The sequence below is a fragment of the Drosophila hydei genome, unplaced genomic scaffold, assembly GCF_003285905.1.
Source record: "Drosophila hydei strain 15085-1641.00,03,60 unplaced genomic scaffold, DhydRS2 tig00000232-arrow-arrow-pilon, whole genome shotgun sequence".
Classification (NCBI taxonomy): domain Eukaryota; kingdom Metazoa; phylum Arthropoda; class Insecta; order Diptera; family Drosophilidae; genus Drosophila; species Drosophila hydei.
In genome coordinates this window covers 1,046,402-1,058,572 of record NW_022045690.1, presented here as the reverse complement: position 1 = coordinate 1,058,572, position 12,171 = coordinate 1,046,402, and the positions used below count along the sequence as shown (strand labels likewise).

General features: G+C 44.4%; 1 protein-coding gene across 1 annotated transcript in view; it reads left to right on the top strand.

The window, feature by feature from the left end:
- The window catches only part of LOC111600202 (Ca(2+)/calmodulin-responsive adenylate cyclase), a 35,414-nt gene extending 24,413 nt beyond the window's left edge, over window positions 1-11,001 (top strand). Inside the window, exons 5-18 of the mRNA XM_030223532.1 lie at window positions 2-129; window positions 219-522; window positions 648-899; window positions 2,360-2,539; window positions 3,172-3,645; window positions 3,727-3,947; window positions 4,013-4,123; window positions 4,218-4,458; window positions 4,536-4,902; window positions 4,975-5,699; window positions 5,757-6,167; window positions 6,998-8,154; window positions 8,770-9,428; window positions 9,513-11,001. Coding sequence (XP_030079392.1) covers window positions 2-129; window positions 219-522; window positions 648-899; window positions 2,360-2,539; window positions 3,172-3,645; window positions 3,727-3,947; window positions 4,013-4,123; window positions 4,218-4,458; window positions 4,536-4,902; window positions 4,975-5,699; window positions 5,757-6,167; window positions 6,998-8,154; window positions 8,770-9,428; window positions 9,513-9,916 — 5,634 coding nt within the window. The 3' untranslated portion in view covers window positions 9,917-11,001. The remainder of the gene's footprint in view (window position 1; window positions 130-218; window positions 523-647; window positions 900-2,359; window positions 2,540-3,171; window positions 3,646-3,726; window positions 3,948-4,012; window positions 4,124-4,217; window positions 4,459-4,535; window positions 4,903-4,974; window positions 5,700-5,756; window positions 6,168-6,997; window positions 8,155-8,769; window positions 9,429-9,512) is intronic.
- Window positions 11,002-12,171: the final 1,170 nt, after the last annotated feature.

Genomic DNA, 12,171 nt, shown 5'->3' with positions numbered 1-12,171 from the left:
GGATAACCACTGCTTGCGCATCAAAATATTGGGCGATTGCTATTACTGTGTCTCCGGCTTGCCGGAGCCTCGCAAGGATCATGCCAAATGCGCCGTGGAAATGGGACTCGATATGATCGATGCCATTGCGTGAGTACCGCTATTACCTCCCGTGTTTCAGATTTAAGTATGCTGCACATAAAGTCCATTGCCTAATCCATTGCTTTGATGCTACATAGAACCGTTGTGGAGGCTACCGATGTTATACTGAACATGCGCGTGGGCATCCATACGGGCCGTGTGCTCTGCGGCGTTCTGGGGCTGCGCAAGTGGCAATTCGATGTGTGGTCCAACGATGTAACGCTGGCCAATCACATGGAGTCCGGCGGCGAGCCGGGCCGAGTGCATGTGACGCGCGCCACCCTCGATTCGCTGTCGGGCGAGTACGAGGTGGAGGCGGGCCACGGCGATGAGCGCTCGTCGTACCTGCGGGACCACGGGGTGGATACGTTCTTCATTGTGCCACCGCCGCATCGGCGCAAGGTGAGTTGACTGCGCTTTGCCAGCTAATTAGATGCTGCCGCTTTGTAGCGTTCGCTCTCATGCCCATCTCTTTCTCTTTTTTGTGGCACTCGCGCCGCGTATGTGTATTGGTGTCTTTATTGCAGCCCCTAATGCTAAACACGCTTGGTGTACGCTCGGCGATCGGTAGTCGGCGCAAGCTATCATTTAGAAACGTTTCGAATGTGGTCATGCAGCTGCTGCACACCATCAAGTTCTCGGAGCCGGTGCCATTCTCCAACATTGCCACCGGTTCGTTTCCATCGGCGGCTGCCGCCTTGGGCGGCGGCGTGGCACGTGGCAGTAACACAGACGCGACCACTGCCAGTGTCCAGGTGTCGGAAAAGGGTTCGCGCAAGGTAAGTGTTCAATGCCCACTGTTTATAGCTTATAATTTATATAGTACTTAGTCGATAGTTGCAAGGCCGTAGTCCAGTGTTTAGAGTTCAGAGACTCGTTGTAGTAGCTCCGTAGTAGTCGTAGCTCAGTTCTCTGCATGTCCGGATATCTATATCTATATATATGTATATATATATATTTACATAAATAAAGTATTTGGTCTTATGCGGAGCTTTATTGTGGGTCAGTTACATTCGCATTTAGTCGCTTTTACCGTTTCTCGAATCGTATCTCATGGATACACTCGAATCTCAATAAACTGTCGTCGGCTCGATGTTAAGTGCGACAATTCTTTATGATTTCTTTCGTTGATTCCTTTCTTTTCGTTTACTTTCAGGATGCGGTAAGTTCGCCTTACTTATAAGTATAGTATGAAATGTACCCAAATTCCCCCCAATCAAAAAAAAAAAACTCTGTCCCCTCGACTCTTCTTTTTTTATTGACTCTTTTTAACTTTTGTGGGCTCTTTTGTGTCGTAGACGCAATAATTTGCATAGTTTATAAAAAATAATATTTTCTTTTGGTATTATGCGTAGTACAGTTGGTTGATCAGTAATCATTATCTTTTGATTCGTAATTTGTGATTTGTAATCCGTACTGTTGTATCTACTAACATCTGTACTCTACTGGCCAAAACTATAAAAAATAATAATAATAATAATAAAAAGAAAACCTTCGTCTATTGTGTTTGTGTCGATGTTGTGCGTACTTTGTGTGTAAAGAGTAGCAGCAGAAAAATATTATTACTTATTGGACTCATCGGTAATACCCACTAACAGCCACACTATCTTTGTTGATCAGATAAAAGACACACGCACACACACACAAACAAACACACACACACACACACACAAACAAACACACACACACACACACACACACACACACACACACAGCACAGACAACACGTGACACAATCGCACTGTGAAGATCAGTTAAGTACACTAAACGCAAGCTTTAGGCACACTAAAACTGAGAATTGAAATGAACTGATTAATAATGCAAAACTTAAACGATATATATCGAATCGAATTAGTATTCATAACATACGATTAAACGCTGAACTGACACTAAACTATATTTTGCTATCTGCTATCAAAGTTTCCGGTTTCCAGTTTAGTTTCTTTGTCCCGTTTCCAATTGGCTTTAATACTTTGCCCTTTTGTTTACATAAGCTTTATCTTTCGATATACCATACTTGAGCTAGCTTTATCTTTAACTTAATCCTTATCGAACCTAATCATATTTAACTATCGTTACCGTTACCGTTGCCGTTGTTCGATTCCTTGTTCTTTTTGACAATACTATTTTAATTTATCACTCTTTTATATACATAAGTATATATACATACGTTTACAAACTATATATATTCATATATATATATACAATATGAAATACTGTGTATACTTCTCTGATCTAGGTAATACGTCTACAGAAAATCTTGCATGCTACCCCGCCACCGCACGGCATCGGCTATGGCAGCGTCGTCGGCAGCGGCGGCGGCGGGGCGGGCAGTGTTCAAGTGACCGTAGGCACAAGTCCCAATTCAACAGCGAGTACGATTAGTCGCATACATAGGCACAATCACAAGAATAATAAAGTGAGCAGAGCAGCAACCAAACAAATGTTTAATTTTCGTTCACATTCGTTCAGTTTTGTGTTTCGTTAAGTATTGTGTTGTCCTGTATTGTACACGTTCGTTCATGTTCAAGCGTTACGTGCTGTTTTGCTAACTCATTAGTGTACGATTCGTTAAGTTACGCTTTCGTTAAGTCTTGTTTTCAGTTTCGTTTAATTAAATTTAAGTTTTTCTTCTTATTGTTGTAAGTGTTAATGCTTTCAGTTTTTTTTTGGGCGGGCTTAAAGCAAAAGCTCATCATTTGCGGCGTTCAGTTAAGTTTCGTTAAGTCTTGTCGAGCATCGTTAAGTTTCATAATAATAAATAAAAAGCGACTAGCCTCCATTTTAACATTTAACGCATGTCCAGTCGTGGCGCACCCATCTCGTCATGTTTCGTCCAGTTGCGGTAGCTTCGTCAAACTCACACCGCATGCCGCTACACAGCTCTGCTCTCAACTGCATGCCCTAGATCCATTTAGTGTGTACAACATTTGGTACTTGGTACTCTCTTCGATCTAGCCAGCAAGCCAGCACACCACACAACCACGAGCCACCGAGAACAACAATCAGCACTAACTTAACCCATTTTGTCTTACCTGCATTCCCCTACAGTCACAGTCTAAGGTCGTGGACAAGTTTAAGCGACCGTTCCGCAAACGTCATTCGGTGGCCGCTCATCATCAGCCAACAAATCGGGTGAATCGCTTCCTCTCCCAGGCCATAAATGCTCGCTCCGTTGACTGTGATAAGTCGGAGCATGTGGATCGATTGACGTTGCGCTTCCGGCAGAGCGACAAGGAGCGCGAATATCACAAGGATTTCGATCTGGGCTTCACAACGGCCATGGGCTGCTCCCTGTTATTGCTCATACTTGGCGCCGCGTTGCAGGTGACCGCATTGCCGCGCACCTTAATCCTGTTGCTGTTGTTCCTCACGGCATTCATTTGGGTCAGCTCCATACTGATGCTGTTGCTGGCCGTTCGCCTAAAGTGGATCATCTGGGATATTTCCGAGAGCTTCTCGCTGCGAATGGCCATCACCATATTTACTATTATACTCATCTATTCCGTGGGCCAGGTGAATGTGGTAAGTGCAACGTTAGCCGAAACAAATATTAAATTCTATATAGATGTTGGCTTATTAAATGCCTTCTCTGTCCACTTTCAGTTTACCTGCGTGACGGACCATCCCTGTTCGGTTAACGAAACTCATTTCGACAACCAAGGGCTGGACAACCACAATCTGGACAACCAAATTATTGACTCGAAGGGATATCACATTTCGCCATTGATTAGCAAACAAAACGATGCACATCGCAAGTGTTCCTTGCCGCAATACGTTTCGCTGTCGGCAGCTTTTGCTTTCCTCTCCGTATCCGTGTTTCTCAGGTGAGCCTGGATGCCGTTGAAACTGTTGGAAAAGTTCTTTTTAACTATGACCTTGTTCCACGTAGATTGCCGATTATATTCAAGTCGCTACTCGTACTGGGCATGGGCACCATCTATGGCCTGTTCATTGAGCTGTCGCATCAGAATATCTTTGATTGCTACGACACTCGCGTCAAGTAGGTGGTCAAGGGTCATTCGATTGACCCACATGCTCCTAAGCATCTCATATGTATATGTACAAAGTATATTTATCGAATTCTAACGTTTTAGAGCATCTATTCCGCTTCATTTGATCTCATTGGCGCGAATTGTCATCTTTATGATTGCGATATTGGTGCACGGACGCTTGGTGGAGGGCACCGCCCGCTTGGACTTTCTCTGGCAGCTGCAGGCCTCACAGGAGAAGAAGGAAATGGATGTGCTGCAGGAGTCGAATAAGCGCATTCTGCACAATTTGCTGCCCGCTCATGTGGCTGCACATTTTCTCGATGCGCAATTTCGTAACAATATGGTAAGAGGAAGAGAGAATAGCGCCTGCCACTTTTCACTGACCCGTTGACCCACTAATCGGCTTCAACTTTATTTTAGGAGCTTTATCATCAGAGCTACGCCAAGGTGGGCGTCATATTTGCCAGTGTGCCGAACTTCAATGAGTTCTATACTGAAATGGATGGGTCAGATCAGGGGCTCGAGTGCCTGCGCCTGCTCAATGAGATTATCGCTGATTTTGATGAGCTGCTCAAAGAGGATCGCTTTCGGGGCATTGACAAGATCAAGACCGTGGGCAGCACCTACATGGCCGTGGTCGGCCTCATACCCGAATACAAGATTCAGCCCAATGATCCCAACTCCGTGCGGCGCCACATGACCGCACTGGTCGAATACGTCAAGGCCATGCGCCTCTCCCTGCAGGAGATCAACAGCCACTCCTACAACAACTTTATGCTACGCGTGGGTGAGTAGTATACCAATTGGAAACACTACACCATGAGTAGCTCTCTTTAACCATATTCCCATTCACACACAGGCATCAATATTGGTCCCGTTGTGGCGGGGGTGATCGGTGCTCGGAAGCCGCAGTATGATATCTGGGGTAATACGGTGAATGTGGCAAGTCGCATGGATTCGACTGGTGTGCCCGGCTACTCGCAGGTGACCCAGGAGGTGGTGGACAGCTTGGTTGGCTCACATTTTGAGTTTCGCTGTCGCGGCACCATCAAGGTGAAAGGCAAGGGTGACATGGTCACCTATTTCCTCTGCGATAGCAGCAGCAATGCTCTCAATGGCGAGGTGCGCAACGCTATGATCAGCAACCGGCCGTCGTCAGCGAATGAAACGCAGTCGCTGTCACATGCTGGTGGCGGCCTGCATCCCGCCGAATACTATCAGAAGGCGTCACAGTTTCAGGAGAATCGCCTCAACACGGACACCTATAGCAAGAAGGATAATGGCCATTTGTACAACGTGTGTGGTGAGGAGCAGCAGCTGCTTCTGCAGCACCAGCACCAGCAGCCGCTGCCAACACCACCTACACAGCACCACCATCTGCACCAACAGCAGCAGCAGCGCCTCAATAGCAAGCTTCAAAAGCAGCCCAATTTTATGACCAATGGTGGATTGCCCAATATACGGGAGAATGGACACAATGGCGAGATGCATTATGTGGCATCAAATTTATCTATAGCGCCAGCGGCAACAACACTTACGGCTGCAGTGCAACTGCAACAGCAACAACAGCAGCAGCAACAGCAGCTCCAACTCCAGCACCAGCTCCAGATCCAGCACCAGCACCAGCACCAGCACCAGCTCCAGAACCAGTCCATTCCTTCGGTAATGTTGCGCGAATTCAATATAATTGAGAATCCGAATACCGGTGGCAGGCATCAACAGCTGCAGCAGCATCAACAGCAGCAACAGCAGCTGGAGCAGTTGCCGCCAGCGCAGCGGCCACATCATGCCAATAGCCTTGATGGCGGTGGGGTGGTCGGTGTGCTGGGCGGTGATTGCTTTATGGTGCCGCGGCGCGAACAGCTGCGCAGCTATGCGCCGCCGCCGGCGCTGCCCTTTAACCAGCATGGCCAGCATCACCCACTGCATCATCTGTATCACCAGCATCAGCATATGAATCAGCTTCAGCCATCGTCCTCCAGCCTGGGCTATGGCCACTGCCGTGAGAGCGAGCCGCTATTGCATGCCAGCAGCGTCGCGCCGGTAGCCAAGGTGAGTGAAGACGTTGACCTCATGATCTGGAGCAAAGAGATACTACTCTGAATGAAGCTCGCTCCCAACCCAAGCCGTTACCTAATGTGCCAATCCGCCAGCCAACCAGCCAACCAGCCAATCCACAGACCAATCCACCCATTTGTAACTAATAAAAAGCATGCATAAAGTGACGGGGTATATTTACCTGTACAAGCGTTATCTGTGTGTGTGTGTGTAGGTGTGGGTGTGTCATCTTAACAGAGCTTAGGAAAATGTAATTTAGAAAAGAGAAACTTAATATCCCGGGCTCCTATTAATGAAGATATTTACAAAATAAATCTATATTTAAGCATTTAAATTATTTATAACGTTAGACTATGGCAGACCCAGCAGGGGTAAATATCTGCTATTGGCTATATATTATATATATATATATATATATATTTCAGCTTATTTGAAACTTAGCAATATGAATTTATTATAATACATAATATTGGCTCTATGGCTCATTGTGAATCAAGCTCTCAGTATGCTTCTGGAGACTTGTGTTTTTCTATTCAATAGCCAATAAGAGATTAGTTTTGCTCTCAGACCCGACACACATACACACACAGGCGCAAAGATTACGCATTCATTATAATGAAACTCTATTACCGACTATTGCTCTGTGAATGCTGACCTATTATTGATTGTTTCCGTATATCTTTATATATATATATATAATATATATATATATTTATATATATATTTATACATTTATATAAGTTTCTGAATATTTGTGTGTCTCTAACTATGTTCCACTTTTTGCATGCTATCGCACCACGCCCACATTCACGACTAACACCTAGATCATGCCCATGCAGCATGCGCCAAAGTACGAGCCACCACGTTACACCTGTCCCAACTCCGTGTTGTCACTGCAGCAGCAACAACAGCAGCAACAACAACAGCAGCAGCAACAGCAGCCGGATCGCCAGTATGCGCTCTATTCACAGCAACCACCGCTGCCGGAGCTGCCACCGAAACCGGCATTGAGAAGCTATTTGAAGCCGCTGCCGAAGTTGCCAAACGATATGGAGGAGAGCCGCGAGATGTCATCGACGGATGATCTCAGCTCACGGCCCCATTCGCCCTCGATGAGCAGCTCGGATGAGAGCTATTCGAAGACCACTGAGGGCGAGGGTGAGGGCGACGAGGACTCGCCGCGCATCAATGGCGGCCATCTGCAGCGCAACGGACTCGGCAATGGTCTGGGCATCGGCATGGGCATTGGCTACAATGTGGGCCGCGTGAATCCGTTGCAATGGCTCTATCCCTGCGATATACAAGTTGATCCCACATCGCCTGTTGTGGACATGACGCAGCTGCGCGACTTTGAGCTTAGCTCGACGACCGAAAGTCACGGCCAGCAGACCACCAGCAACACGACGAGCAACACGCAGCACAAAGGCGACAGCTGCAACAGCTTTGACTACCAGAAAAAGACGGGAGCGGGCGCGGCGGTGGCAATGTCGGCTGCGGGCTCAGCGGCCACCGCTGCAGCGACTGCCACCAAGTCGCCCTTCGAGAGGGAACTGCAAAGACTGCTCAACGAATCCACGCGAGCGCGCTGCCTGGCTGCAGTCTCAGCCACCACGGCGGCAACCAACAATGCCGATCTAACCACCAGCAATTGCAGTGGTCGCCCCAATGTCGATCTGAGCTACTCGGCTAGCAACAGCAAGTTGAGCTCCATCAATGGACACGTGCAGGGGCAAGGGCTGGCCCTAACGGCTGAAGGTGGATCCAGCAGCAATGGGAATCTCAGCGGTGGCAGTAACTCGAATAGCGGCAATAACAACTATCATAAGGAGCTGCAGCAGGATCATGAACTGCTCGCCATGGCGATGCAGGCAAACGGCAAGTTGCCCATGAGCAGCAGTTTCATGATATCCAAGCATCCCGTCGGCCTCGAGGCCATTAAGGAAATAACGCGCCACAAGAACCCCTCCGAGTCCAGTCAAATGTGAGTAAAGCCATCCAGCAAAACACCCAGCCTAACATAAAGTCCATTGACCAATGCCTCGATCTGCCCTCCGTATCGCCATATGTTTCTAATACCAAGCAGCAGTCCATGTCATTACCATTGTCCATAGCCCATGCTCGCTCGCTCTCAAGCTCTTAACATTTACACACTTGTAAATGATCCAAAGTATCGTTCGGCTTGTGGTCTCTGATCTAACAAAAGTGCTCGTATCTCAGTCAACTTCTGATACAAACACATATGGCACAAGACAATACAATGCTTTGTTTCAGGATACACGATTGCGACATTTCCATTTAAGTCGGGGAACACCAACTGATTCCTAGTTAAATACTTCTAATCAAACAAAAAATACTTATATATGCTAGTAAAAAACTCAATGGATAAGGTTCATGAAGCTCGATTTTCACATCGGTTGTGATAAGCATAAAATCGAGATTCTGACCTCGAAGCAGTTAGATGATAATGCTTGGGATTGTATACAATAAAATGAATGAGTTTGAATTGTTAACCTTTTGCTTACAGCAAAGAAATTTGTAAGGATACAAAATGTAGTTACAATAAAATGCCAGCAACTAATATGTTTCATATTTGCAGGCAAACCTCGGACACGGAATCGTGCGAGATACTGCACGAGAATCGCAGCCAAATGCATGCGCTTGCTATGTTGGAGCTGCATGCGGGCAAGGAGCAGCTGCAGCAACAGCAGAGATCGTATCGACAGCGTCCGCGCTCCAAGGAGCTGCAGCACAGCTACGAGAGTATCGACAGGCTGGATGGCTCGATGCTGCAGCAGCAGCAGCAACAATCCCAGCGGCAGCGGCATCATCATCACCATCACCATCATCAGCAGCGCCAACAACAGCAGCAGTTGCGCTCCAATCATATGGAGCAGGAGGAACGCGATGATACGGAGGACAACCTGGCGGATGAAGAGTTCGAGGATGATGAGGTTGGGCGTGATGTGCGACAGAAGCGCTTGCTGCAGAGCGAGCACAATAAGCTAAAGAACGATAAGCAGCAGCAGCAGGCGCACAATGAGGAGCTGGGGCAGCAGCAACACGAACAGCTGGAGCAGGAACAGCTAAGAGGAGAGACAGCGCCGCTGACCAATGGCAGCCTGCGCTCGGAGCTGAATGTGATAAACGATGAGTTGAAGTATGGGGCGGCGCATCATAACCACCAGTCCATGGACTCCAATCCGCTTGAGAGCCAATCGGAATGGTCGGACGATGATTGTCGCGAAGAGGCCACAGGTAGACAATTGCACAAATAACTTAGATAACAGCAACTAACTCTTCTCTTCTGTTTCTCTAACTCTATCCCTGTCTCTATCTCAGGTGGCGCGGAGTCAACAGGCTATATAACCGATGAGCCTGGCCTGGAGAATATTTCGCTGTTGAACGAGGCTGGTTTGACCGATGCCGAGGGCGCTTTGTCAGATGTCAACTCGCTATATAATGCACCCGATGTGGATGACACCTCGGTATCGAGTCGGGCCAGCTCGCGCCTGCTCAGCCTGGACTCGCTCAGCGGTCTTTACGATTGTGATTTGGATTCCAAGCATGAGCTGGCTATTGTCAATGCCTCGCACAAGATAACTAGCAAGTTTGGACCACCGCCGTCGCCGGCACAGCAACAGCAACAACAGCAGCCATCAGCAGCTGCAGCAGCAGTAGCTAATGCAGCAGTAACGACGGCTGTAGTACAGTCGCCGGAGCAGCAGCAACAGCAACAAAGTTAAAGGGATTTGTACTTAAGATGAAAAGAGGATAAATGAAATTAATGAGCACACAAAGGAAACCAGGAAGCCAGCACTCAAAACGTTGTTAATGCTAAATGCAAAAGGTGTCTATTAATTAACAATACTATAACTACCATGTTAGTTACTAGGGATATACACTATTTAAAGATATATTGTACAGGATGGAAAACAGAAGCGAGATACTTTGCGTTTGTACAAGTTCTCATGGGTTGCTTTCCATTTCTTCTACTTATGATAACTAACGGCACTCTCTTTATGTATAAGATTGTATGTTTATTTTTTTTAGCCCTCGTGGTTTATGTTTAGGTATTATATACGTAGTATATACAAAAACAATATATATATATATATAAACACAGATAGTCAATGGTTATATTACGCGAATTGGCCCAGTTAAACGTTCCAGTTAAATCCCACAAAAAGTTAAAGTAAACATAATTACGACTTAAATTCTATAAACTTATCTATACTGATATGATAGAAACCGAGAAGGCATATGCCTCAAGGTATATACGCAAAATCATCACAATTATTATTAAAAACGATTTGTGGATATTTCATTTGTGCGCTTAGCCTCTATAAGATATAATTTGCTCATTTGTTATACTACATTATATAAGTACATAATGCTACATCAATTGACATGTTTAACAACCTGTATGCCTATATTATTTAATAATCGAATAGATACAACTACAACAAATGCATGACAAGTTGTAAATAAAGCGAAATATAAATATTTTATCTTTAACTTACGATAACTTCTAAATAAATCCTGCACATGACGAGGAAACATCTTTTGCAAGAAACAAGTTGATTGTCTGTTCCATTAGTTTAGCGATAGTTATTGAAACTTTGCAGACTCTGTATTAGTTTAGAAATATCTAACTGATTTATAGGTCTTAACGCCAAGCGTCTTGTGCCATTTATCGTAGCCTACTTTTAGCTGCTGCGTTAAAGCGTTGTCTACTTTGAGGCCTGGCTCGCATACACCTTTTTGTACATACTAACACACACACACGCATACGATACGTACTTAACATAATATTATTTTATATTTATAAGCAAACTTTTTTCAAAAAAAAAATTAATAAAAATAATAAATATACATACATGTATTTGGTCGAAAAGGCTTAAAGTCAATTTTTTGTTGGCTGTTGCACAATTGTCGAATTTTGTTCACGCAAGGCTTTTCTCATTTGCTATAAAGCGAAAAACTTTGTTTAATCCGTAGCTATGTATATAAGCGCATATTATTATCTATATACAGCATGTAAATCATATATAAAATGTTCTCAAATATTAACTTTGAATGTATTGTAACTCGATTCTCAACTATTATGGGAAGCTCGAAGACATTGTTGATAACTGTTTTGACAGACAACAAAACAGATATTAAAAACAAAATAAAAAAGAACAAACAAAGATTAAAAAACAAATAAATAAAGCCCATATTTTGTGTGTACAATTTATGACAACGCCACTGAGCGCAAATATTATACATATTACGTAATTATGTAACAAGAAATGAAAATAAAACCTAGTGAAGCAAATAGCTACAAAAAAAAACAGCCCACAGATTAACTTATGCAGACCACTAAATTATATGGAATCAAAGAGAAATTACGCAAAAATATATACACAATAAATACCTAATACATATAGATATAGATATATATACAGAACCACAGAGATGCAATAAGATAAGAGAGAAATAGAGACAGACAGAGAGTAAAAGCAGAGAACAGAGATGCAACACTGTATGCATGATATTTATTTTTCTGTACCGATTAATGATATCCATACACATATAAAAAAAATTAATAAAGAAAAAGAAATTTTAAATATTATATATATACGCATACGAGCCGTATGCGCGAAGAGAAACAAAAGTAAACTACTTATCGCTGAGTACGGCAACAATTAAAGACCCATAATAAAAACTTACAAGTACATATAACTAAATGGCAGCATATCAAATATGTTACAAATCTCCAGTATTTTTATTTTTAAGTGGGGAGCTGTGAACTTATATAATAAAAGCTGATGCTACTGCTTCTGAAGACAATTTCAAATATTGCTTACGCCGGTTCTTATCTCTTGGATTGTGCAGCCATCTTTGGCTTGACAAATTCTTTTTAAAGATCTCGCATTGTTACATGGCAATTTGAGAAGCAATAATGGGGCAACAACTTGTTCGCTTACAAGCAATTAGAAACATAGATATCTAAGAC